General features: G+C 44.3%; 4 protein-coding genes and 1 pseudogene across 10 annotated transcripts in view; 2 read left to right on the forward strand and 3 right to left on the reverse strand.

The window, feature by feature from the left end:
• Positions 1-1,225: 1,225 nt before the first annotated feature.
• On the reverse strand, positions 1,226-13,389 carry atg14 (autophagy related 14). Of its 2 annotated transcripts, XM_042072535.1 has the most exons (11): positions 12,935-13,389; positions 12,162-12,224; positions 12,022-12,064; positions 11,796-11,877; positions 11,066-11,303; positions 10,133-10,362; positions 4,468-4,585; positions 4,247-4,337; positions 3,858-3,943; positions 2,474-2,815; positions 1,226-2,443 (listed from the first exon to the last, which is right to left on the reverse strand). In XM_042072535.1, exons 1-10 carry the CDS (start codon positions 13,216-13,218, stop codon positions 2,515-2,517), a joined length of 1,536 nt encoding a protein of 511 aa, XP_041928469.1. In that variant the 5' UTR covers positions 13,219-13,389; the 3' UTR covers positions 1,226-2,443; positions 2,474-2,514. The 2 variants fall into 2 exon arrangements, with proteins under 2 accessions (XP_041928469.1, XP_041928468.1); XM_042072534.1 differs by having other exon boundaries at positions 1,226-2,815.
• Positions 5,489-8,201, forward strand: LOC121693235 (annotated as a pseudogene).
• Positions 13,390-13,729: 340 nt separating the features above from the next.
• Positions 13,730-16,904, reverse strand: tbpl2 (TATA box binding protein like 2). 2 transcript variants are annotated; one of them, XM_042071933.1, is made up of 7 exons: positions 16,751-16,904; positions 15,891-16,282; positions 15,576-15,666; positions 15,235-15,326; positions 14,624-14,791; positions 14,162-14,256; positions 13,730-14,028 (listed from the first exon to the last, which is right to left on the reverse strand). In XM_042071933.1, exons 1-7 carry the CDS (start codon positions 16,784-16,786, stop codon positions 13,952-13,954), a joined length of 951 nt encoding a protein of 316 aa, XP_041927867.1. In that variant the 5' UTR covers positions 16,787-16,904; the 3' UTR covers positions 13,730-13,951. The 2 variants fall into 2 exon arrangements, with proteins under 2 accessions (XP_041927867.1, XP_041927868.1); XM_042071934.1 differs by having other exon boundaries at positions 15,576-15,663; positions 16,751-16,903.
• A 164-nt stretch (positions 16,905-17,068) lies between these two features.
• Positions 17,069-20,731, forward strand: jmjd7 (jumonji domain containing 7). Its single transcript, XM_042071932.1, has 8 exons — positions 17,069-17,403; positions 17,594-17,747; positions 17,967-18,220; positions 18,459-18,515; positions 18,926-19,021; positions 19,144-19,220; positions 19,573-19,732; positions 20,168-20,731. Exons 1-8 carry the CDS (start codon positions 17,316-17,318, stop codon positions 20,254-20,256), a joined length of 975 nt encoding a protein of 324 aa, XP_041927866.1. The 5' UTR covers positions 17,069-17,315; the 3' UTR covers positions 20,257-20,731.
• The window catches only part of mapkbp1 (mitogen-activated protein kinase binding protein 1), a 52,810-nt gene continuing 47,727 nt past the window's right edge, over positions 20,699-25,781 (reverse strand). For all 5 annotated transcript variants that reach the window (XM_042071930.1, XM_042071927.1, XM_042071929.1 and 2 more), the window contains 3 exons: positions 25,576-25,781; positions 24,801-24,886; positions 20,699-24,577 (listed from right to left, as the gene is read on the reverse strand). The exon at positions 25,576-25,781 is cut by the window's right edge and continues 721 nt beyond it. In XM_042071930.1, the coding sequence (XP_041927864.1) occupies positions 24,308-24,577; positions 24,801-24,886; positions 25,576-25,781 (562 nt within the window). In that variant the 3' untranslated portion in view covers positions 20,699-24,307. The remainder of the gene's footprint in view (positions 24,578-24,800; positions 24,887-25,575) is intronic.

Raw genomic sequence — 25,781 nt, forward strand, 5'->3', positions numbered from 1 at the left:
GGCAGCTGTGGCCTACTGGTTAGCACTTCGGACCTGTAACCGGAGGGTTGCCGGTTCGAACCCCGACCAGTAGGCACGGCTGAAGTGCCCTTGAGCAAGGCACCTAACCCCTCACTGCTCCCCGAGCTCCGCTGTTGTTGCAGGCAGCTCACTGCGCCGGGATTAGTGTGTGCTTCACCTCACTCTGTGTGTGCTGTGTGTGTTTCACTAATTCACGGATTGAGATAAATGCTGAGACCAAATTTCCCTCACGGGATCAAAAGAGTATATATACTTATACTGCTCAAGGTTACAATAGTGGCAGCTGGTAATCAGACCCACAACTTTTCCGGCTACTACCTGATCATGCTCCTAGAGTATTCCTTGCCCTTGGCTTAAAACTCACCCGATTGAAATTAGTGTTCTTGAAATGCCCTTAATCAACTCCACTGGGTGTGGTAAGCACTCAAAGATGAAACCGACATGGATCAAGAGCACAGCAGCAGCAGTATTGAGAACCACTGCCCTATATAAATGCTATCAGGTGCCTTTGGGTAATGGTGTCTTCCTGATTTTGATTGGCTGAGCACAATTAGTTTATCAAATCTAGGCCACAGAGTTCAGGTGGATGAGACAGACAGAGGGGAAGGAGTGTATTGGGAGGATCTAGGACTGGGGGGGGGGGGGGGGGGGGGGGTACTACTGTACATTACTGGAAACCTGGGAAGGATGTTACATTTTGAGTCAAATATGCACCAAGATCACTTAAGTCTTCCATTGTATGATTTTGCAAAGATTTGGAAAAGATTTTTGAAAGACTCAGACTCTCTCACATCTAAAGACAAGTCATAGAGTTAAGTCACAGACTATGATTTCGCAAAGACTTGCGATACTATCAAACATGTTTGATATTGTTGTAACGGCAAAACTAGAAAAAGACTGACTCGGAGTTAAAACCGCTAAGATCGGCACCTTACACTAAACGATCTAGTTGACGGAAGTGCGCCACGACTCCAGTAAAAAAATCTCCAGGCTTTTTTTTATTTTTATTGAGGAGTGTGGAAAATCAAAACATCAGTCCAAAATGGAGGTCAACACTGCTGAGCTGTGGTGTAACATTACAAAAAGAAAAGAAACTATACTGAATATGGGGGGGGGGGGGGGGGAAATCACCCACGCCTGACAAACAGTACAGTGTAGTAGGCCATTTGACATCCAGTTAGTAACAAAGTACAACCAGTGCATGTAAGGTTCTCATTTTTTATGGCAACAAAGACTTAACCATGACATTACCACATAATGCCTGCCATTTATATGGACAGATATATATCAATCAAACCCTCAACCCTTAAAAAATAAATCAGGCTTCCTAGTCTGAGATGTAGGTCTTTACACAGTCACACAAAAGTACAATAGAGTTTTCCATAGTGACATGGACATGACATCTGAATATGCTGTATTCAACAGTTAAGAAACTCACACATTAACTAAGACCACTAAAAGAAACAAGTAAATGTGACATCTGCTGGCATAGTGGATACTGTACTGATGTCTTAGTTTTGTTTCTCCAAGTCACATCTCAAATAACCAAAGGTGCTCATGTCCACTTGTCTGTGATCCGACAGTGGCTGTTTACTTCTCCGAACATTCAGTAGTGGTAGGTCAATAGAAGAGTAAAACTGTTGGTGCTTAAGAGTCATAAGTTGAGGGGCGCAAAAGATGATCTGTCTTTACCCCTCTGAGCAAGCTTGCTATGCTTGACATCCTGTCAGATGACACAAATGCAGACACACACACACACACACACACACACACACACACACCATTCAATCTTCACAATTCAATTTCTTTCCATCCAGCCTCAAAACAGATGTCGTACAGTAAGGACTGTGAGAAATCGGCTGAAAGTTGAGCAGCCTGGTCCTCTCACAGCTAGAGAAATCCTGCGTTCCCTCAGCCTCTAGGGTTGGGTCTGTGGTATAGCAGGCATTGTCTCCGCTCAGCTGCAGACTGATGCAAACTCAGAGAGGAGAAAGAAGAGGGCTGACAGCTGTTGTGGTGAGACCGATGGTGGAGGATTGCAAAGGGGGGGGGCCGGCAAACTCCAGTGACCATTTCTCGGCATCCAGTCATGACAACTCTAGTCTTTCTTTCACATGCTTCTTTGTACAGCCTAAGTCTGACAATGGTATCATTTTTGTGTCAACATGAACCGTGGTGAGAACCATCTCAGTCGGTATTTATGAAAAAAAAAACAAAAACAAAAAACAAGCTCCGTCTTGCCACACATAAACATGCGATCTCAGTTAAAAACAAGACATCCCTTTTTTTTCGAATTTAAATCATTGGCCTGTGTGTCATTCTTTCCTCCCAGTGTGCAAGCTGACAGAGTAGAAGAGAAAGAGAGGCTGACAGACAGATGAAGATAGCAACGCAACACAGAAGTGTGTGGTCTTTTTTTTTTCCTTTGTTGAGTATTTTCTCTTTTTTTTTTTTGCATAGCTACAGCATCAGCTGATTCGGTGACCGTCCAGTTCAGCGCTGGCCGGTGTAGGCGCGAAACCAGGAGGTGACGGAGGCGGCGGCCGAGGAGATCATGCCCCCGGCGTTGCCCGCCGGCTGCGACGCCTGCATGGCTGTGCTCTGCGAGAGTTCCATGGGCTGCGAGGGGATGTCGCAGAAGCGCGGGCTGGGCACCGTCTCCCAGTCTGTGCCCAGGTCCGTCTCCTCGTCGCTGGGCGCCTCGTCGCCACTCTCCTCGGCTGGCCCGGCTGCCTCCGGCTCCACGAACTCCATGGACTCCTCCAGGTCAGCGCTGGCCTCAAATGGACCCGTTCTGTAGGATACACCACACACAAAGGATACAGTATGGCCCAGTTTTAGGGTGAGAGACAGAGGAAATTATACCCCCTCAGGGAGGTATTTTCTGTGGTAAGCAAACCTTGGGGGCGGTGGTAGCGTAGTGGTTAAGGAGCTGGGCTTAGTATAAGTAAGTATAAGTATATATACTCTTTTGATCCCGTGAGGGAAATTTGGCCTCTGCATTTATCCCAATCCGTGAATTAGTGAAACACACTCAGCACACAGTGAGGTGAAGCACACACTAATCCCGGCACAGTGAGCTGCCTGCATCAACAGCGGCGCTCGGGGAGCAGTGAGGGGTTGGGTACCTTGCTCAAGGGCACTTCAGCCGTTCCTACTGGTCAGGGTTCGAACCGGCAACCCTCCGGTTACAAGTCCGAAGCACTAACCAGTAGGCCACGGCTGCCAGCCACACGCAGCAGCCAGAAAACATTAGATTAGATTAGATTCAACTTTATTGTCATTGCACAAGTAAGGACAACCAGTACAACGAAATGCAGTTTAACATCTAACCAGTAGTGCAATCATTAAAAAGTGCTTTTCTTTATAACAGTTCTTAAAAAAAAAGACAGAGTTTTAAGTCACAGACTATGATTTTACTATGACATAAAACACAGAATGCAGTATGATCATGTAAGTCCATTAGCAAATAAAGTGCATAGTTCTGAGGAATCAGACAGTCCATAGTCCATAATTGGTAAAGACAGAATGCAGTATGACGGGTTCACTGTTGTGCCTCTGAGCAAGGCACTTAACCCCGAGTAGCCCCGGGGACAACGGCCCTTGTAATATAACTGACATATGTAAGTCGCTTTGGGTAAAAGTGTCTGCTAAATGAATGAATGTAAATGTAAGTGACAAATCTCATAAAATGACAGCACTATCTTTACATACAGCAATCTGGGCAAAATGGTACACAACATGAATGAATACATTTTCCAAAATGGATTTGTATTTCTGAGGCAGCGAAAACAGACGAGAGAAGATGTGGTAGAAGGAGTCAGAGGCTCACTCACCTGCCGAGGTTCTTATTTTCAGGGGAGACCAGAAACATGATATTCCTCAGGGTGTGATGAGGATGCAGGAGATCACTTTCAACATGCTACAACAAACAACATGTAACAATATGAAACAGGTGAGCAACAGCAATGTTCCACACGTGGAGTTGTGTTTTATTAACGCACAGACCCTACTGCCTTTCTTCTGGACACATGGCCTTAATCTACTGTTAACACAATACGAAGTTGACCAGTTTCTATTCTAACATGGCTTCTTATGATGTGTAAAAACAGAAAAATACTTTATTTAAAATTACTTTAATTACTTTACTGAATTCTAACTGAAATGTATGTGAATTAGGGTTTATAAGAATCGTAAATGTGGGACGGGGAGAGTAATGTAGTACCTGGGAGAAACAGAGATGCAGGATGTTGGTGTTGAGTTTGGTGAGCGCACGTGTGAATCTGTAGCGGCTCAAGTTATCGCCACAGAACTCGCTGAACAGAAGACAAAGCAGAAGTATACAAGACACAAATATATTTCAACATAATAAACATATTTGTGGTAATTATACATTATACATTCTTGGCTGAAAAATATAATCATACAGATGTCCTCTGCTCATACCTGTTGCACAGTTTCTTGGGCAGGTTGACGTCCAGGATGTGGGAGAGGATGTTGGCCAGCTGGGTGGCATAGCACAGGGCCGCACTGATGGAGTGGGCAGGGTTAATGTGATCCAGCTCTGGAGCAGGGGACCGAAGGACACAGCATTAGATACGTCACTGTAAACCACAGCCATAGCTACTGTACATTACTTTAACAGTCATGGGTTCCATCAGGTCTCATTCCACAGGTGTATTAGGGCCTGTGTACACGAATCACGTTTTTTGCGGCTATTTTCTATACAAATCCTAAGAAGTTCAGCATTCACAGCGCTCAGCTAGCCTGGAAACCTGGCCTGACTTCGCAGAGAGTCTGGCCAGAGCCCGTCTACGGAAAGCCTCCCCACTATCCTACCCTATTAATCCCATACAAACCGAATTTGGCTGCAGTTCACCAGAGTTCACCTAGATGGCGATCGCGGGCGTGTCCAAAATACATGGGGCTTTTTAGAACAATTAAGTGACTTTAAAAAATATAATCCTCAACCAAGTGTATTGTCTTTGTCTCCCCTTTCGAATACAATATTCAAATTACTTGAAAAAAAATGATATCCCGAGAAAAGTGGATTTTGAGGGGTACAGCTCCATAGACCTCCACTCATTCTGGACTCGCCCGCGAGCGCCCCTAGATGCAGTACCACACCGGAAGAGTTCCGAGAGTGAAGGTTCTCCCCTTATTAGACATTCTCTGGTCTGGCCTAGATCCATAGGCGTTCGTTTATTTCCGGGTGGGAGGGCACAGTTTGAGGTTTAAAATCATTGGAGTTCCTTTAAACCGCTTTGAACCAATCACTAACCGGCGTTTCGTCATACAGAGAAGTTTCTCTGCAGCATGCCCATAACAAGCGCTTTTCGGTGATTGCTGGCTGAAGATTTTGGATTGCTTTTTGACCTACAATATACTAAAGACAAGAGATTGGAACCCCCCGCCCCCCCCCCCCTTTACCGACTGATGATGGCGGCCATGGCCTGGGTGAGAGCCACTCAGACTGGTGCACTGTGGGAGGGCCAGTCCCAGGTGGGGAGGCCGGGCCAGCGGAAGACCGTACGTCCTGGCCCAGGTGGGCTTCAGCGTCGGCCTGGGGAACGTTTGGAGGTTCCCTTACCTCTGCCATCAGAATGGAGGAGGAGCGTTCATGGTTCTGTATGTGATGTTGTTGATGTTGGTGGGGGTGCCGCTGTTCTTCATGGAGCTGGCTGCTGGCCAGAGCATCAGACAGGCAGCATTGGCGTGTGGAAACACATCTCTCCTCGGCTGGCTGGGATTGGCTACTCCAGCTGCATGGTGTGCTTCTTTGTGGCTCTCTACTACAATGTTATCATTGCTTGGTCTCTCTTCTACCTTGGAAACTCTTTTCAGTACCCGTTACCATGGGAACACTGCCCCATAGATCACAGCACCAACGCGACAGTTAAGGAATGCTCTGAAAGCTCTCCCACCTCCTACTTCTGGTTCCGTAAGGCATTGGACATCGCTGACTCGATAGACGAGTCTGGAGATTTTAACCCCATCATGACTGGCTGTTTGCTGGCTGCCTGGGCTATTGTGTGCCTCGCCATGATAAAGAGCATCAAGTCCTCAGCCAAGGTAATGTATTTCTCCTCCGTGTTCCCGTATGCCGTTCTCTTCATCTTTCTTATCAGAGGCCTGATGCTGGATTGGGCCATAGATGGAATCAAGTACATGTTCTACCCCAAGCTAGAGATCTGGGGCAGGGTCCATGTGTGGCGTCAGGCGGCCACTCAGGTGCTCTTTGCGCTGGGGCTGGGCTGTGGCTCGGTCATTGCCTACTCTTCCTATAATCTCGTCCAGAACAACTGCCACCGCGACGCCGTTATGGTGTCCATCATCAACTTCATGACCTCCGTGCTGGCCACCCTCGTCGTGTTAATGGTGCTGGCCTTTCGAGCCAAGACCATTGCGTTAGGCTGTGTGGCAAGAAGCCTGGGGGTGATGTCAGAGCTGGCTGGAGTACCTGGTACATCTCAGCACTAGTGGCCGTGGTTCAACATGTCCGAGCCTAGCTCTGTAGGCCTGGACGACTACAGAGAGTGGTACAAACTCTTTGGTGCACAAGTGGGGGCAAACATAACTGACTGTAACCCTGAGAATGAGATGAATAAGGGTGTGGAGGGGACAGGTCTTGCATTCATAGCCTTCACTGAGGCCATGGCTCTGTTTCCTGCCAGCCCGTTGTGGTCGGCGCTCTTCTTCCTCATGCTTCCTCATCTTCTTCCTCATGCTGCTCAACCTGGGCCTCAGCAGCATGTTTGGCACCATGCAGGGCATCCTCACCCCCCTCATGGACAACTTCAGCCTGCTGGGGCGCCACAGAACCATGCTCACAGTGGGTAGCTGTTCCCTGGGATTTCTGATCGGACTTCTGTTTACCCAGCGTAGTGGGAACTACTTTGTGACTATGACTGATGACTACTCTGCCACCCTGCCTCTTATCATTGTGGTCATTTTTGAGACGGCGAGTGTTTCTTGGGTCTATAGAGCTGACAAGTTCCTGGATGATATTGAGGTGATGTTGAAGTGGCGGCCTCCAAGCATCTACAAGTACATGTGGAAGTATGTTTGCCTGCTGTCTATGGTGGGACTCCTGGCTGCCAGCCTGCTATGCATGGTCATCAAACGGCCCACCTACACCGCCTGGGACCATGCCACGGCCATTGAAAGCACTTTAGCCTCCCTTGGCTGGGCTCTGGCTGTATTGACTATGCTGATTCTGGCTGCTTCTCTGTCCGTGCCAATCGGCTATGTTCTATCAATCATAAAAGATGGGCGGAGCTCGCCCGACGAGGGGAGGAGCCCCGACGTGCACAGGGATCGGTACGCCAAGTGCGAGTCCTCTGACCGCGAGATCGTCCATTCAAACGGTCCGGTAAATGAGCTGGAGGAAATGGCCAGGGCAGCCTTCCTCCCACTGGGCCACGATCACTACCGGCTCCTCCCACAGCAGGAAGATGGGGATGAAGAGGAAGAGGAAGACACAGTTGTGTAAATCATCCCATTGTGTGATCCAGCTTCATGATCATGTGCGGAACCTAGCCAACCTGGACAGAGGACACCATGAGAGCTCTTCCATGGATCTGGTGAAGATATCAGGCGTATTCTCATTGACCTTGGGGTTCTGACTGAGGAAAGGGAGAACGGCCAAGTTTATCTGGATCTGAGTCCACTGTTCCAGTTAACAGAGAACAGAGAGAATCTACACAAGTTTGTCTCTCAGCATCTCTACAATTCAGCACTACTCACACACACACACACACACACACACACAGTTTGAAAGGATTGCAGTGAATAGACACATTTACGTTTACATTTAGAAGCTCATCATTGTTTTTTTTTTATTATTTTTATTATTATTATTATTATTATTATTATTTTAATTAGAAGAAAAAAATATCAACACGAAAGACAAACAAGTGGACAAACATAATAAGGGGGGAAAAAAAGTGGGAAAGAGCTAGTTAAGGGATAATTATTATGATTTTTTTTTTATTTGACAGTTGAAGCCTTGCAAAATACTCCACCATTATAGGTTTTTAAGTGTTATCTTCAAAATGACTCCCATCTTTTTATTTAGAGCAGTGAAGTTGAATGTGTTTCTGTTTTATATACCCTGCTACAGTGGTGGAACAAGTCAGAGCCGGGCCGGGGGCGGGGCACATGACCGGGCCCTTTATTAAACTCATCATAACATAATTTTACAATATAGGCTACACATGCCTGTAAAAGCGGGTCTTACAAGCGTCAGCGCCACGGAGAGCAATTATATAATTTTGAAGTCCATCGAACGTACATGAAGTGTTCCTAACCAAGAGAACAACAACAAAAACATTAGGCTACATGACCCCTAATAATAAAACAACAATAATAATACGCAGCACTATTTGAAGGGCATACGATGAGCCTTGCGCTCCGCGAACTAGTCCACGATGCTCTGTGTATGTCCATTTTCTTTGCTCTCTCATTCTGGAGCAAATTCTGGAGTCTCATGGTGCTTCCTTATGTTGGAATATGCGAAAATAAACAGAAATCGAAGGGATACCTTCTTATACGTGATTTCTTCAACAATGGTAGGCTAGCCTACTGAAAACATTTGGATATTCTGTTATTTTCTGCTGTTGGCCAAATAGATACACACACATAGGGGAAACCCTCAATATTGAATTTATGTGCTACAATGCAGGCCTGTTAACTGTATGACAACAGTGGTTTATTTAAACTACATCATAAGAATTTATTTAGTCAGTTATCATGCTCATTTTAATGAGTAAGAATGAAAGTTCTGCTGTGTTTATTAAAAACAAAATTCCGCGATATCTCCCGCGAGTCACGTCAGGCAGACTGTAGCCTGTCTGTCCGGGATGAGCTGCCCTCTGTTGTAGCTCCTCCAGGCTAGCCTCTGAAGATCACGTTTACGTAGAAAGCCAGACCAAGTCAGATCTGCTTCAAGTCGAACACGCCTATTCTCTGCTATTCCAGACGGAGTACTGTAGGGAGAAGAAATCGACCGGAAATACGTAGGCAGGCCGAGGCCAGGCTAGCGCTCAGCACCCTCGGCGGAAAAAAGCCCTCGGCACTGACCGTTTTCCCCCCCCTGCAGCACTCAGAGCGCTGAAAGCTGAAATCTGTTCAACTTTTAGAACAGTGATGGGCTCATCAATGTCACTTCTCTCACGACAACCGCAACCTAGCAACAATAAACACTTGACCGGAGCACTCTGAAAATGAGGTTGAGGGTGCTATCAGCGAAAACAACGCAATTGGTGGACATAAGCTCTTAATCAAGCACCATGCAGTCCGCATTCATAATCTAGGTGCTTGATTTTATACACCTGTGGAAAGGGACCTGATGAAACCCATGAATAGGCAGAGTCATATGGTGCCAAATGACAGTAAAGAGGGATGTTATCTTTCCACTCTTATTTGTGCCCTAGCAAATTTAAATTGTACAGCACTTTTGATGCCTGAGCCGCCATTATATGACGAGTGTATAATGTGTGGAAGCAGAAGAGTTCTTGTGGCTGAACTAGTGGAGGTAAGTGGAAAACCAGCAGAAGGCTGTTTTCTCTGGGGGGGTGAAATACCACAGAGCACACAGTGAAGAAGTAGTGTAACTGGTAAACTGTTTTGCATAAACATGTCTGCTTAACGACTAAACGTGATTAGTGAACCTGAACACAGTTTAGTTTAGAAACTGAAAACCAAACAAATCTTAAGTGCCCTCTACCCACAGAGTAAATGCTCTCGAAATAGCATCTGCAGGGAAGATTGTGGAAATGTTTGTTAACTTTTGTACACTCTGTAACTTTTGTACACCAAAAAGTTTCCTTCCCTTTCTCATTACAAGTGAATAACTCGTTTGCTGAGATTTACTGATTACATCACAGTTCCTTCCTGAATAGTACCTACGCTTGTTCCTTACTTTCATTCTTATTGCAAAATACATTTGACAATGGAGAAATACTCAAAGACCAGGGACTTCAAGAGCCCAGTCTTACCAATCCAATTTTCTCTCCAGTATTCTACACGATAAACAGACAAGATAAAATAGAACAATCATGCTTCCGGAACATTCTCTCATTCTCCTCTTTATGATGTCTCTGGTGGGTACCTGGGCCTTGGGTGGTGCTCTTCTCCTCCACCCAGCCGTAGTAGGCGGAACAGTCTCCGTTGCTGGGCAGCGTGACGTGGGGGCCGGTGATGCTGATGCTGGTCTCTCCATTCTGGTCGTCCCAGATCCAGCGGCCGGACAGGTAGGTGGTCCGGCGCGCCTCTGCTAGCTCGCTCACCGTGCTGGAGGTCAGGGCAAGGTCACTCTCTGCAGCCACATCAGCCGGGTCTCTACAACATGGATTCAGATTTCAGGTTCAGGCTGCAGTTTTCCAATCTAGTGTCATAGCTGCAGTGTTGTTACAGCGCTCCACAAATAGGCACCGACATGAGTGCTCTGTCGCTCTTGCAAGGCACACCAGCGCCAACATTTTTTAACTGCCAACTTGGCAAGCATTGGATAAACAGTGGATTTTATGTAGCGAGTTGTGAGTTCTTGTGAAAATGGTGATTAATTTCAGAATATACTATAATATTGACTACTTTTGCAATACACTGTATATTCTTTATTAATTAAGGACCTCCCCCTTTTAATGCAGATTCTCTATGCCTTGCCTCCTTATTCAACTTGGAATATACCAATAACAACAGACAGCATGACATCAGCCATATTGGAGCCAGAGTCTGTGCAGTAAGTGCTTTTTAAAGCCACATGAAACACATGAAAGGTCCACCCAGAATTTACCATTTTTGGTTAAATCTACATTTAGTCCGTTTAGGTGGCTTCAGATTTGACTGAGCATACACTCTCTTTTTTTTTTTTATAGCGCGATGTAACATATAATCCACCTAGCACTCTTGTGTAGTGTTTGTATGTGTGTGTGTGTGTGTGTATAGTGTGGGTGTGTGTGTAGTGTGGGTGTGTGTGTGTATGTATAGTGTGTGTGTGTGTGTGTATAGTGTGTGTGTGTGTGTGTGTCCTTCTCCTCCTCACCTGCTGCCCTGCTTCTCCTCCTGCATGGAGAAGATGTGTGTGATGAGCTCCAGGATGTGTCCCCGCCGCACCTCGGCCAGCGCCTCCAGCCGGCCCTGTAGTTCACGTCCCCTCCGCTCCAGCAGCTCAGCCAGCCGCCGGTTGTGCCGCTCGATCTTGTCCCGCTTCTCCTGGTGCCGGCTGGCCCGCCGCTGCAGACGCTGACTCTCCTCCTGCGAGCGCACCAGCAGGTCTTTACCTGACCAGCGCAATGTGAGGGAGGGAGAGGTGGAGAGAAGGGTGTTTATTTTGGTCAAGGATAGCACGGTTGCTTTTTTGGTCCTAAAATATATCATTAGGGAGCCACAAAAAAAATTAAAAAAAATAAACTTGCAATTATGCTTCATAATTACACCAGTTTTCCACAGTTAGTTGCACACTCACATACAAGTGTAAAAATACACTCCCATATGACTGTTTAAAAATACAATCCAATATGTACTATGGAAGAGCAGGGTGCCAGCAATAGCAATAGTCTGTTTATCTTGGCTTTTCCTGTGCTGCAACCTGTGTGTGTGTGTGTGAGTGAGTGAGTGAGTGAGTGAGAGAAAGAAAGAGAGAGCTAACCTATTAGACACACTTTAAACGTATAGTATGTAAATCATCATCATACAGTGAGTGTCTCAGACAGAGGCAGATAAACAAAGACTGCATTATCAAGAGAGGGTTAAAAAAATAAATACAGTAGTACCACTCTTCACTTCCTCGTTTCCATTAGATATGGCCTCTTTCATCTGTTCGATCTTCATCTTGCAGGACATGATCTTCCATTTCTGAGTCAAACAAAAACAGCACTGTCAACAGTAGCAGCCAAGGGATTAATTCAGCAACTAATTACATGGGAAACTCCAGGCCATAAGAGAAATGAAGATTCACAAAGGTCAGTGACCATCTACAGGTTACGTGTGTTCACTTACAAGCTGGTCTGCCTGAATCTTCTTGTCCATGGCTTGGATAACTCTGAGACAGACAAAAGTCAAAGAAATGGTTGATTAAAATGTTGAAATTCTGTCATTTATTTTTTCTAGTAGCCTACAACGTGATATGTAATTTATACCTTTGTTGAAGATTTTCTTTTTCATCTTTGAGCGCTTTTAGTCTTTCCAATTTTTCCTTGTAACTGTGTAGACAGAGCATTTTTTACACAACTTAGCAGGATTGTCATTTTGGTAAATGTCTACAACTTCAACACAAAGTACAAGATTGCCGCCTTCGAGAGGAGGTTGACGAAAACATCCATCCAACACCACTGTTTGTAGAACGGCTTTGATGTCAGTCGAGTCCAAACTCCAAAACATTATAGAAGTACATTATGTACGGGCCTCCCATTCCCTTGATTTAATATCATAATACAATTTAAAGTCAACCATAAATGATCTTGAACTACTTGTCAACGTGAAATGTAGCCTCTGAAGGTAAACTGCTGACAGTTCTTCAACTAGACAGCTACATGAACTAGCTACATGACTTGTCAACTTCGACTCCTTCAAATGTCATGCTGACACAGCTTGACTGGAATTAATATCAAGACTAAAGAGTTCATAGCTATACGAATATGAACAATGAAAGGGATAAAACGAAAGAAACGGAAAATGTTACCAAAAAATAAGGGTAGCTTAGCCGAAAACTCTGCTCGCTAGCAAGATTCCCTTTGTTGTAAACACTGTCCAAACAAGCTAACTACCTAGCACGCTACCACCCATTAGCCATGACTGTTTATCAGACAAGTCCGATGAGCTGTGGTACGTTTCACTGAAATTTTACTACGTTGACTGGACAAATATTTCAAGAGACACGTTGTATAGAAAAACACAGTTAACTAATACGCACCGTTCAGGATTTCTACCGTCAAAGTAAATAAAATCGCCACTCTGAATACATCGGGCACAGGTCAGTCTACGTCGAGCTGTGTTACAGAGAGGGCACCGCTCAACAGCTACATAGAGACCCTCGGCATCGTCCACCGATTCCACCATTAGAGATCCTGGCGATGGCACTGCAGTCGATGGGGACGGGTGATGCGGTCGAGGAGGTAGTCGGGCCCCAGGCATTCCCCCTAAAGTCCCCTCAACAGGGCCGACTGCGCCGAGTTCTTTTGCTGAGGGGGATGCCATTGAACCGGCGTTTATCTGTGGTGTGGGCCTCGAAAAGACTGAAAGTCCTCTCCCTGCATTATTGGAGATATGAAACTGAAGACAGCAAGTCCAATTCCTGCCGTTAAGCAGGTCAAGAAATTATTAGTCACTGTTCAGCTTTACCTCCTGCGGACCACGTGACTAACTTTGTTTGTGTATGTATGGTCACGTGGAAAAGCAAAAGCGTCAACTAAAAGTGGAGAGTGCGTCAGTTACGTAATGCTCTATTTCCACCAATAGGGAACATGGACATGCTTTCAACCCCAGTAACCTAGCCTGGGAATACCCATAAACGACACTAACTGTTAAACTTTCGTAACATGTAATTACAAACTGCAGAAACTTCAAATATTTCGTAAAAGGACAAAACTTGAGCCATGCACTAAATTGTATTTCTCACCTCTATAGTTAAGCAAGGCTTCTGAACATCTTTCCAGTCAAATACCAGTTCTTTGACTTTGTTTATTAACTATTACAAACGTTCCAGTATAACAAAACAAAAAAATCACAACACAAACATGCAATCCATTCATCGAAAAAATATGTTACCAATTTACTAAATATTATTATGGCAAATTCTATATTTTTTACATCACTGAAAAGGAACTGGTTCAAGTGCATTCACTTCTGCAATACAACTTACTATAGAATTTTTAAGTGTAGGCAACCCACACAAGTAAGTCCAACCCCTTGAAATAAGCGCAAACAATCTTTACTGTTTTCTGAATCCCCTTAGAATTGGGTAGATGTGTTCAAATGCTTCATAAATCTCAGTTCGCTCTTTGGCCCCTGCAATAGACAGAGACACAAGACATTTAGAAAATGCACAGTGTCCAAGTGAAATGCAACTTCAGCGTACAAAATGAAAAATGGCAAGTAACTTTAATTGTAGGTGATCAGCTGAAATGGCATAATGGCCCACCTGTCAATACCACTTTTCCCGACACAAAAATGAGAAGTACAATGCGTGGCTTCACCATCCTGTAGATCAAACCTGGGAAAAGCTCTGGCTCATAGCTTGCAGAGTGGAGATTAGAACACTTATTACATATCTACAGCAGAACTGTCTACAGTATAGTATCGAGACTTCATTTTCAATTTGCACACTAATTGTTTCTGACTAATCTAGGCTTTCTTTTATGGACATAGATCTAAGTATGTATAATCAGTTCACCATCAGGATTTGAATCGTGGACCTTGAGCTTGGGAAACGGACATGCTAACCACAGCGCGGAAAGCCATAGCCTCTAATCTTGTGGGTTTACCCAGCACAACACTAACCCGCTGGCCTATATTACAAGGACAAATGCAAAGGCTTACAGCGCACAAGTTGTCCAAGCAAAGAGTAGTGCATCTTTTTTTTGAGACACCCATATAGGCCTACCTGCTGAACTGTTGGTGAGTAAGCACCAGGCCCTCCAATCGGATGGGGAACAGAACATCACAGCTTCCCACCATGTTCTGGATCTTGAAGTCCAGGAATTTGGCTGGGAAACCCAGCTTCTGCACCACGCGAGCATACTTGCGGGCAGCGAGCCTGGACTGTTCTTCGCTGTTTTGGAACAAGCATGGCCAAGAAAACAAATCAACACTTCTCCCACTGTCATAAAAGCCTAAACTAGAGGACTATCAAGCACGGCAGAAATCCTACATAGAAGTGTTACGTAAATAGCTAGAAATGAAGGCAAGTAAACCCATTTCACAAACCAGTGCCCTTTCTGTTTTGTGTATAATATAATAGAAAACAAACTTCAAATATATAAAAGGTTGCATGTCTATATCAAAGTCAGAAACCACTTGAGGGAACCACTAAATGCAAGGAAATGTGAAATTATTCTGGTAAGCATTTTTCACTTAGTTGGAGGTCTCACATTTTGTGAGACTTTACTTTTCTCTATACTTTCTGCTAAAATGCACTATTGCAGCATTATTTAATATAACCACGCAGAAAGAGAGCATAAGACAGGTTCTGGTGTTAGTCATGAGAACTCCCACCTCTTGGCTCCGGTGCAGACCATTTTTCCTGAGCTGAAGATGAGTGCTGTTGTCCTGGGGTCCCTGATCCGCATAATGACAGCAGCAAAACGCTACAACACACAACATAACACAACACAACACAAACCAACAGTTTATGTGCTCATAGGGTAGGCATGTAAACAACCAAACTAAAAGTGAGGTCATTCAAAGAGATCTCTGCTGCTTTTGAGGAAATGTCAGGGCAGTGTAGGGAGGAAATGTTAGGGAAGTTGCAGTATATGTACAGGAAAAATGTCCTCAGCTTATAACTGAGATGGGGATACAGTGTGTAAAACGTGCACATCTGATGCCATGTTTACCTTAGGATTATATTCAGCATTTCTGGCTTGTAGTGCAATGGATTTCAGGTCAAGACGGCAATCCAGATTCACCGTTGACACAATGTTCCTGCTTGTGAACACATTGAAGAGATTTAATTGTTCAAACAAATGACGAGCAATTGTACCTGAACTAAACTGAACAGTATATCCTACCTCTACCAAGAAACACAAATGATCTCCAATGATGGCCTCTTATTAAAGCATTTTGTTGACTCACAAGAAGGTGTGCTACTGCAATAAGAATTTAGAATAACACCTTTCCCAGTACTACTACAACAGTACAAGGTGACGCACTGAAGTTGTGGGATGATTTTGGAGCTCTCAGTTAGTGGTGTCATAGGAGCCATGGGTGTCATTGGACTCATGGGTAGAGGGCAGAAAGAAGATGCCACAGGTGGGACCTCTCCACCTGGCCCAGCCCCTGCCACTGGTGTTGACGCGGTCATCTCCTCACGTGCGCTCCCTGTGAATACACCGCTGTCATTCAGGGTCTGCTGGGTTGGCCTGGGTGCATCCTGTGCCGGCTCGTCCTGTGTGCTGAGCTCGTCAGGCAGGAAGCTGAGGTCCAAGTCCTCGGAGAGATCTTTCTCCGGCTGCCCACTTAGAGAGGAGAGGAAGGAGGGATCTTGGAGCTGCAGCGGGCCCTGCAAGCCCAAGTCCCCCTCAAACATGTAATCAGTGGGGTCCTACAGTCACATTGTGTGTGTGTGTGTGTGTGTGTGTGTGAGAGAGAGAGAGGGAGAGAGAAACGAGGTGGGGAAGGGGGAATACAAAAAAAATTGTGAGTGACAGGACAGAAGCAATATGCAGTTGAGCAAAAGCATATATCTTCTCAAAATGTCAAGACTATAGGCTACATTGTGGCAAGATTGTGAGAAATCATGATTTATTAAGAGACAAACAGGATACATCAAAAATGTTCTATATAAAAAGAACCACACTTTCTTTTATTTTTTTGTTGACTGGTAAAAGTATATTACATAAGAAATGAATACATTGTTCCCACTGTCGCATGCTAATAAAATTGTTATGGTAATGGTCACCAAGCCATTTCTTAGTCGTGTAGGCCTAACTATAATTATCATAGCCTAGGCCTACTGACAAAAATGTCAGGCATTGCAAGGCAGATATTTAAAATAGCTAGGCTCACTTACATTTACAGACTCCTGAAAATACCCTTCGTCATCCATGACTTCATTTATATTTAAACTTAATGAACTAAGCACTCAAAACTGTTGACCCTGCCTTGCGTTTGACGTGTGCGTTTGATTGTAGGCCTAGGCTGGGTGCTTGATTTCCCGGGTTTCCGATTAATTGGTAGCATCTGTCAATCAGGAGGCAATGGGCATGCTTCATGCAGGTGATAGGCAAATCAGATCTTGAAGTGTTGGGAATGCTTCACTTGTTAGTAAGTTAGAAAATCGATTTATGCCTTATTTAAAAAAAAAAAAAAAAGGAAAATGTTAGCCTGGACCCAAATCCCAAACGTTGTTTAACATATTGTCAGTCTCCAACCAGTAGAGGGAGACATTTGAAAAATGAACGGAAATTTTGAGCGGAACACAAACAGACCTCAGCAACACAGCAGCACTGTCTGGAGCGCATGCTGGTTGTCACCCCATAGATCTGACAGCACAACCAAGTAATTACATGTGTCCTAATTTTTAAACGAAATAATAAAATGCATAAGTTACCCTTATAGGTAAGCCATATTACTTAATGAACCACTATGCCATCATGGACGACACGCAGGACAACATTGACAACGTGAAGAACTGTCTTAGACATTTCCCCAAAGAGGCTCGAGGTTAGTGACTAAAATGCTGGTCTGAATATTTTTGTGGCAAATTCGTAGTGTCATGAATTCTGCCATATTCTATAGCCTACTCTCGGTAGCGGCACGTAATTTCACTCGCTTCACTAACGTTGGCTGAGAGTCGAGAGTGAATTCAGTTGTTTTAATGTATCATACTTGCTCATTTCCTCTTCTCGATTAGAGCTTTATCTAAATGAAACGGTGCCATATCTGGAGGAGCCACCATCTGCTCTGCAGTTCTACCGCGAATGGATCGGTCCCAACAAACCATGCATTATCCGCAATGCATTCGATCACTGGCCAGCACTGTCCAAGTGGAACCCAACTTACCTCAGGTGAATCAAGCCTGTTGCCTACCGTGTTATTACTCCCAGTGCATTTCACATAATCATTAATAGTTAGTACATATTAATCATGTTAAACATATTACATATTTGGATTGCTTATGACAACCATTTACACCAAAGGTACTTATTTACTTGAGAACAGCTATATACCATCTCTCTCTCCTGTGTGAGAGATCATGACTTATTTCTCCTGTTTGACCTCAACAGGGAAGCTGTTGGCTCTAAGGTGATAAGCGTAGCGGTGACCCCAAACGGATATGCTGATGCCATACACGGGGATCGTTTTGTCATGCCTGAGGAGAGGCAGATGACCTTCTCAGCACTGTTGGATGTGATTGAGGGGAAAGTGAAGAGCAGTGGTGTGTTCTATGTGCAGAAGCAGTGCTCCAACCTCACAGAGGAACTGCCAGAACTGACTGAGGACGTGGAACCTCACATTCCCTGGATGAGTGAAGCTCTAGGTGCGTTGCCAGACTAAGTAGATGTTCAGGCACGCAGGTAGGCAGACACGCTATTATGTAGATGTGTATAATTGAGCATTATGATTCATCCCTCAAAATGAGCTACTTTGCCTGAGACCTGTTACTTGTGTTTTTAAATAATGTCAAGTGGAGAGTTTGTCCTGTGTCTGATTTTCAACTCTTCAATGATTTGAGAGAAAACAGAGCCATTTTAATAATGTGGACATTTGTGTTTCAGGGAAGCTGCCTGATGCTGTGAATTTCTGGCTGGGAGAGTCCCGTGCTGTCACTTCAAGTGAGTAATATTTCCTCTCATATCCTGCACACAAGAAGCACCCATTACTGGCTATGGACCTTATGCACTTATACCTTATACCTTTAGCCAGCTCATTTATTTCTGATGGAGCGTTAGCTGTAACGGCATCTTTTGTTATTCTGCTTCTAACATGTTTACTCCAACACCGAATATTTTGTTTGCCCAATAATAGCAATTTTAACACACACCTAAATCATTCTACATTGTAACACCCAACTGGGTCCGTGTAGACATTAATTATATTAACAATAGCAACACACAAACACACCTGGCTCCACCGGAAACAATTGAACTGGCTAAAGAGCCGTCCGTGCATAAGGTCCGTTGCTGTTGTCGTCATGCCCAGGGTTAGACATGCAAACGTTTTGACTGTAACCTTTGTATTGCAGTGCACAAAGACCACTATGAGAACCTGTACTGTGTCGTGTCTGGAGAGAAGCACTTCATTCTCCTGCCTCCATCTGACCGACCCTTCATCCCTTATGGTGACCTTCCTCACTCTCACTTACCTCAGACAGTAGCACAGTTCTGACATTCCTCTACACATGGAGCAGGAGATCAAACTGTATCACTGAGTTACGACATCTCCTCTTGGTCTTTTACACAGAGCTGTACCAGCCTGCAGTGTATAGCCTGAAGGAGGATGGCAGCTTTGAAGTAGTGGATGAGGAAAACTCTGACAGGGTAATTCATCTTGATGCGATGTGGATACTACCTACAATGCCTGGAACCAGTGCCATTTCATCATCCACAGTGATAGGGCTAATGAATATTGTGCTATATATTCTATTACTTATTATAATAGATTATAATTATTAATAATTATTAATATTATCTATTATTAATTACAATTATGTAATAGTTAGTTTAATAGTGATGCTTCTGTAGGAATATTTTGTGTATCGGTTATTTTGGATAGATTATAAAGATGCAATAACATAAATGGTCAATAATGGTCATTCCTTTGCAGACTAAACCAAAGCAGGTCCTTTGACTTCATGCCTTATTCCATATCTAACAGTGTATACCACCTCAGGTGCCCTGGATCCCTGTGGACCCCTTGAAGCCAGACCTGGAAAAGTATCCATCCTACAGACTGGCCCAGCCACTGCACTGCACAGTGCGAGCTGGAGAGATGCTCTACCTGCCCTCTCTCTGGTTCCACCACGTACGCCAGTCTCACGGATGTATTGCAGGTACACAAGGGTCAAACAGTCGATTCCCTGAGAATGGAATATGATTTGAACCTCAATCTTAGGACCTCAAGACATATCTGTGAAAGTTCCATGTCAGATATGCTAAATTGAATACATAGAAATGTGCTGATGGTGTATAAAGTGCAGATTATACAGTGGAGAGTTCCAGGTTTGAGTTTGTCTCTTCCTGGCTGATGCCAAAGTGTATTTCTACAAGACATCTGAGACGGTATCCCTGTGAAGTACAGCTATGGAAGTATTTCAAGTACATGAGTTTGAGAGGATTATGTTATGTAATTAATGGTTATGTTATTGGCTTCAAGGCCAGTCAGGACTTGGAGCAAGTGGTTAAATATTCGGTGTTGTTTCCTGTCTGCCTGTCTTGAGTACTTAGAAACCTCATGATGGTTTTGACTCTTTATTTTGTTTCCACAGTGAATTTCTGGTACGACATGGAGTACGACATTAAGTACAACTACTTTCAACTCCTGGAGTCGCTGGCGGGGGCGGTGGGTCCATTATGACATCACTCAGGACACAGATCCAAGATCTAATCAGAGTTCAGCTCGTTTGAGCAGCAGCAAGCAGGGCATGGAAACTCTGACTGGGCCATCCAGTGCAACAACACAGACATTTCCACAGTTGGCCCGGCAATCAGTGGCATTGTCTTTGGCATTTGATGCCTGAAACTGTACTTGCCCGAGCTAGGTGACAAAGCTTTGTCACTGGTGCTCCAAATGTTTTTTAAAGGAAAGGGTGTTATGCCAAACAGAGGAAATCTGTTACACTAAAAAACATTGGATCATTGCATTACATCAGCCTCTCTTTCACTGCCAGGCAAATCTCTGGGGTGTGGGTGGGGCGCAGGAAAAATGACCTGTTTTCAGCTGCAGTAAAGCACACTCTTCAACATAACTGCATCTCCACCCATCACAGTAAATAAAGTGCAATACACACGCTTGAGTATAGGGTGTAATAAATACCATTGTTTTTATTCCATTCTTCGTCTATTCTGGAAGAATGTTTTTTTTTTCTTGAGGATATAGAGAATATATAAACACTGAGGGTAAAAACACTCTGAACTCAGCATCGGTGCAAGAACGTAGAAGGAGTCACAAAAGTTTCCAAAAAGAAACAGCCTCAAGTAAGGGAAACCATCTGGTCCACCTGGTAGTTTTAAGACTAAGACAATCATCATAGTCATACAAAAACAAACAAAAACACAAACACACAGTAAAAAGATCAGTGGAGATAAGAATTAGTCAGAATTAGTCAGCTTCAGGAGTATAGCAAAGAATAGAAGAGATCTGAATGGACTTTATATGCAGCGCAAGTCAACTATTACAACCATGCATTCTATTAGTGACACTCAAGCCAACCCTACTGCCTGTCTGTCTTCATGCATATGTGCTCATGCTGGCGACTGAAAGATGCAGGTCTTTTTTTCAAATCGCCGTAGTGCCACATACAGTTCTGTATCGTTTTCCAGCCTTCAAAGTGATTTTTCGAAATGCTTAGTGCTAACAACATACCAGCTATGCAGCGTTCCTCAAACCTGCCTCTTGGACCAGTCTTCAGACCTATTATTTCCACCACTACTTCTTTTTAAGAACGGACAAGTGTGTTATCAAATGTCACACTCAAGTGAGCAGAGCTGAAATGACAAAAACACTACTGCAGATTTGAGTGTGAACATAGTAATGGGTTCTAGAGGGGTGACCAATCATTTGAGGTATGGCCATTTGACCATTTTGTTTATAGGAGTAAAATTACAGCCAGGTCCAGAGGTTTACCTGTGAGATGAAGTTTGACAAAAGTTTATCTGGGAGTTAAAGTACAAGCACTAAGTGTACAGTAAGTTAGGACAATATTTTGTTCTGGCCCTCAAGGGCTGTGATTCAAGGAACCCTGCAGTCATAGCTATGGGGTTATAAGTTTAATATAAAAAAAGTCACATTTCTACCTGCTTTACCATAGTATCACTTTTACCTTCTAAAGTCCTACTTTATGTTTAAGTGCAGCCTTCTAAATATGTTGTAGCCCATGCACATTCATTAAGTCGTATACAAATGCACTTAGCATGTTTTGTCTTACTCTAGTGTGAGTTCTGCATGAGATGAGTGAGCATGGTCTGGGGGAGAGGCCTTAATGAGATTCATTTGATCATTCAAATCCGTTGAATTACACCACAGAGTCACAGTGCACTTAATAAATATGACCAAGAGCACGGTATTCTACAACTATACAGAGAAGTTTGTGAGAGATGACCAAGATACCAGAACAAAAGATACGTATTTCACTAATTAAAGATCATCCATCCAGAGAGAGACTAGGCATCACTCTGGATAGGATGGGATTTCAAATATGAATTGGTCACTGAAGACATGATTTCATTCAAGAATTGGACCAATCCCAATTCCAGCACCGGATTTTAGTCAAATACCTGGCATCTTGGTCACTGTACAGAAACAGAGTCTGGTGTTTGTTATTGGGCGACTAGGTTGAGTTACACCAGAGGGAGGCAGTATTGTGTTAAACTCAGTCAGAGGAAACAGTCCTCCAAGGTGACAGCACAAGCTATAATAATTCAGCAACAGGGGGAAAAAACTACACCAAAAGAGGACATTACGTCATCAAAGACAAATCTAATAGCTTAGAAGTATTCTTAATGCACACACACATCATTATTCAAAAAGACCTTTAGTTCAAAGGAATGAAAGTGCTTTACACTGCTTTATAAAACAAAGAGAAGTGAGGGAATGCCACAGGCCAGAGCAGTGCAGAGAGAGTCCATGTCCATACCGCATAAAAAGATCCCCTCAGAACCCGGATCATGTGACACATCACCAGTGTCTGTAATTTGATTGTACTGGCAAAGGTTACGGAGTGACTAAAAGTGTTCAAAAGCAGTCTACGGTAACTGTGCTGTCAAGTGGCTGTGAATCACAGACTTGTGTCTGTGTGTTTTGCACGACTTGTGGAAAAGTATGGCTGTGGACTCAGCGGTCATGACCGTGCTCTACTCTGCTGCAGGGTGTGTGTGTGGGGGGGGGGGGGTTCCTTAAGTGTCACAAGACCAGAGCTCCTCTCCTCCCGACAAATCACATCGGACAAATTACATCTTTTAATGAAAACCAGACAAAAGCAATGCTGGTTTGCGATGCAAAGCACACCATTTTCTTTTTTCTGTTTGTGTGAAGCTGGTTTGAAAATAAGGCACCCATTTCCTTGAGATAAAAAAATGCACTATTTGGAATTTAGAGGGAGCTTTTTTTTTGTCTGTGATTTCGCCCTGTTCCTGAAGACACTGAAGTCACCTTTGACCCCGTCTCTGATCTGCGGGCACTTCCTGTATCCAGTATCAAAAATGCGCTCTCTACCACGCTTAGGAGTTTGTATCTCGCCCTCCTTGTGACCTACTACATCAGAATAAATATGGTAATATGTTCCACATCTACCTAATAGTCTCTCAAAAACACACTGTAAAAAATCACTGTTTCATACGAGTAAAAACATAAAATCTGGCTTTTTTAAGACGCATGAGGGGGGACACAAGAACCGAGTCCCCTCTGGAAGATTTGATTGCAGAAAGTGCTGTGACATTGCCTGCAAGTCTGGACCTCTTAGAGTACAACCTTGACAATGGACAATATGTATATAAACACAAACATACACACACACACACACACACACATGATTATTCACATTATCACGGTGAGAATTACTCTCAAAAAGTAAAAGTGTCACCTCCTTGAAAGCCCTACAGTTTCTCCTTTCACACTTTTTTTTTCTACAATTCATCTTCTACCTTTCAAAAACATGGTCAACAGTTCAATTTTACCACCACAATTGTTTTAGTTCAGTTCCTTCACTATTGACAAACACAACCTGCTGAGGGAAAATCTGTAACCTTAAAAGAGTCCAGAGTTCAAGTCACTTAAGATGCAGATAGGTCACTATTTAACCCGCGTTATATCTGCAAATAAGCAAACATGGCAACAAAAAAAAATCCATGTAAAATGTCAAGTCAAGGGGATCACAATATTTGGCAATGGCTGAAAGGAGTGGTGGTTAAGAGAGTGTTCTAAGTAGCACACTAATCTGGGAGGTAGGGACTGTAACTGTAACTGTCTCTGTAGTGCAGTCAAGTCACACCAATGGTGCTTAGGCAATGTTCCTAAAGACCCATGGTGCCTGTCCTATGATTGGTCGAGACAGTCTGTGAGATGCGTGGTTGGTTGGTTACACATCGGCTTAATCCTTTCTGGAACAGTAAAGAGTAGAAAAGAGGGAGCGGGTACAATCAAGTGTCTACTTGAAAGAAGAAAAAAACCCTCTCCTTCATCCTCAGTTGGACATGGTTTCAAACACAAAACAATTAGTCTCTCAAGTCCTTAAAAAACACAGGCTTTTTCTCCATTGTCTTTTTTGAATGTCTTAAAAAACAAAGACTGCTTTGATAAAAAAAAAAAAAGACTTCCACAGTCTTTTTGTTAGTCTGCGAATATCACACGTGCTTGCTTGTTGGATTGTTTTTTTTTTTATTATTATTATCATTATTTTCCTTTTGTGTAATCAGCACTTGTTATCCATCCTGCGTTCCACGGCCCGTAGCAGGAGTTCTGAGTACTGCTCTAGCAGGGCCATAGTTTTGTCCTCGCCCGCGGCCGACGCCCGGCCACCCACAGCGCACAGCAGGCCAGCAGCGGCGGCCCCTATGGGCGGGTTTGGGCCGAAGGGCTGGATGGTGTTCAGTTCGGCCCTCACGCCGTCCAAAGCTTCAGTTAACACACGCGCCATCTCCAGCTGGTCTTGGGGCACATCTGAACTGGGACCACTGTTCACCTGGGGTAGGGAACACACACACACACACACACACACACACACACACACACACACAGGTTAATCTGAAACTTGTTATCGTCCACACGCATCAATTCAAGCTGCTTGTCTGTATATTACATACATGACCGGTGATAAATAAATTGGCATGAGTTTTAGTCTTCTTTGATCTGGAGGTGGACATGTTAGGATTTAAATTCATCACGAGAACAAAGTGGGGTCTTACCATGCGGTAAAGCTGGCAGGCCCTTCTGATGCTGCTTTGAAGGTCACTAGCCGCTACTCTGCAGGCGTCTATGTTAACTGAGGGGTCTGAGACAGAGAAAGAGAGAGTACATCAAGTTACATCAATCAAATCAATGGAACAAATTTGGCCATGCGAGTGAATATGAGTGAAGAGACAAGAACTACCACTAGTGTACAGTGAATGACTAAAGACACAAATGTAGGTGACCACACAGATGACAGAAGAAAAGATATCAGAGAACAGGACAGAAAAGTAAAGGACAGGAAGACTGGCGAAAGGCAAGACCAGCGGTAGTACAGTGGACATTAGTGATGAGCAAATGAAGCTTTGGTGAACCACTGAAAGACAGCAGACACTAATAAAAAAAAATCCAATATGGCCACCACGTGTAGATTTTTCAACATAAAAGTCCTAATGATAGTGTGGCGGCCATCTTTTTTTTTTTTTTTTCAGCTAGTTTTGCTAGCTTCACACTGCAGTGGTTCAGTGGTTCACCAAAAGCTTCATTTGCCCATCACTAGTGGCCATGTTAGAGGAGAAACAGACTGAAACGGTGTGAGAGGGAAGCATGCCTCACCCCTGAGGTGGTAATGGCAAAGAGTCGGACAGGATGATGGTGATGAGGAGCAGGTGGAGGAAGAGGAGCAGGAGGAAGGAGAAAGGTGCCAGAGCCCAGCAGGAAAGAAGTGCATGGGCAGGCCAACACGGAGCGGCAGAGTCGGCATGAAGAAGGACGCCTGGCGGCAGAGCAAACCTGCTTCCTGCGAGGACTGGGACGGAGACGGAGACGGAGACGCTGGGACGGGGACGCCAAAGTGGCCCGCCACGGTTGGGTTCGTCTCTGGCACGGCGGAGGTCCTCTCCTCCCCCTGGGAGCTCGTCTGTCTGCTCTCGGCGGGTTTCTCGGAGGTCTGGTTCTGCTCGGCACAGAGTGCGGGCTGGACGCTCTCCTGAGGGACT

This window comes from Alosa sapidissima, chromosome 19 (assembly GCF_018492685.1).
Source record: "Alosa sapidissima isolate fAloSap1 chromosome 19, fAloSap1.pri, whole genome shotgun sequence".
NCBI classification, from domain to species: domain Eukaryota; kingdom Metazoa; phylum Chordata; class Actinopteri; order Clupeiformes; family Clupeidae; genus Alosa; species Alosa sapidissima.

Excerpts from the sequence above, each read along its gene's own strand:
- atg14 (XM_042072535.1), bottom strand. The coding sequence starts at position 13,218 with ATGGCATCCCCCTCAGCAAAAGAACTCGGCGCAGTCGGCCCTGTTGAG. Across the intron at positions 11,304-11,795 it reads AAACGAGGAAGTGAAGAGTG|GTAAAGACCTGCTGGTGCGC; the intron begins GTACTACTGTAT and ends TGCGCTGGTCAG. Across the intron at positions 4,586-10,132 it reads GAGCACCACCCAAGGCCCAG|AGCTGGATCACATTAACCCT; the intron begins GTACCCACCAGA and ends CCCCTGCTCCAG.
- tbpl2 (XM_042071933.1), bottom strand. The coding sequence starts at position 16,786 with ATGGATGACGAAGGGTATTTTCAGGAGTCTGTAAAT. Across the intron at positions 15,327-15,575 it reads ATGCTGAATATAATCCTAAG|CGTTTTGCTGCTGTCATTAT; the intron begins GTAAACATGGCA and ends TGTGTGTTGTAG. Across the intron at positions 14,029-14,161 it reads GGGAAAAGTGGTATTGACAG|GGGCCAAAGAGCGAACTGAG; the intron begins GTGGGCCATTAT and ends TGTCTATTGCAG.
- jmjd7 (XM_042071932.1), top strand. The coding sequence starts at position 17,316 with ATGAACCACTATGCCATCATGGACGACACGCAGGACAACATTGACAAC. Across the intron at positions 17,404-17,593 it reads TTTCCCCAAAGAGGCTCGAG|AGCTTTATCTAAATGAAACG; the intron begins GTTAGTGACTAA and ends CTTCTCGATTAG. Across the intron at positions 19,733-20,167 it reads GTCTCACGGATGTATTGCAG|TGAATTTCTGGTACGACATG; the intron begins GTACACAAGGGT and ends TTGTTTCCACAG.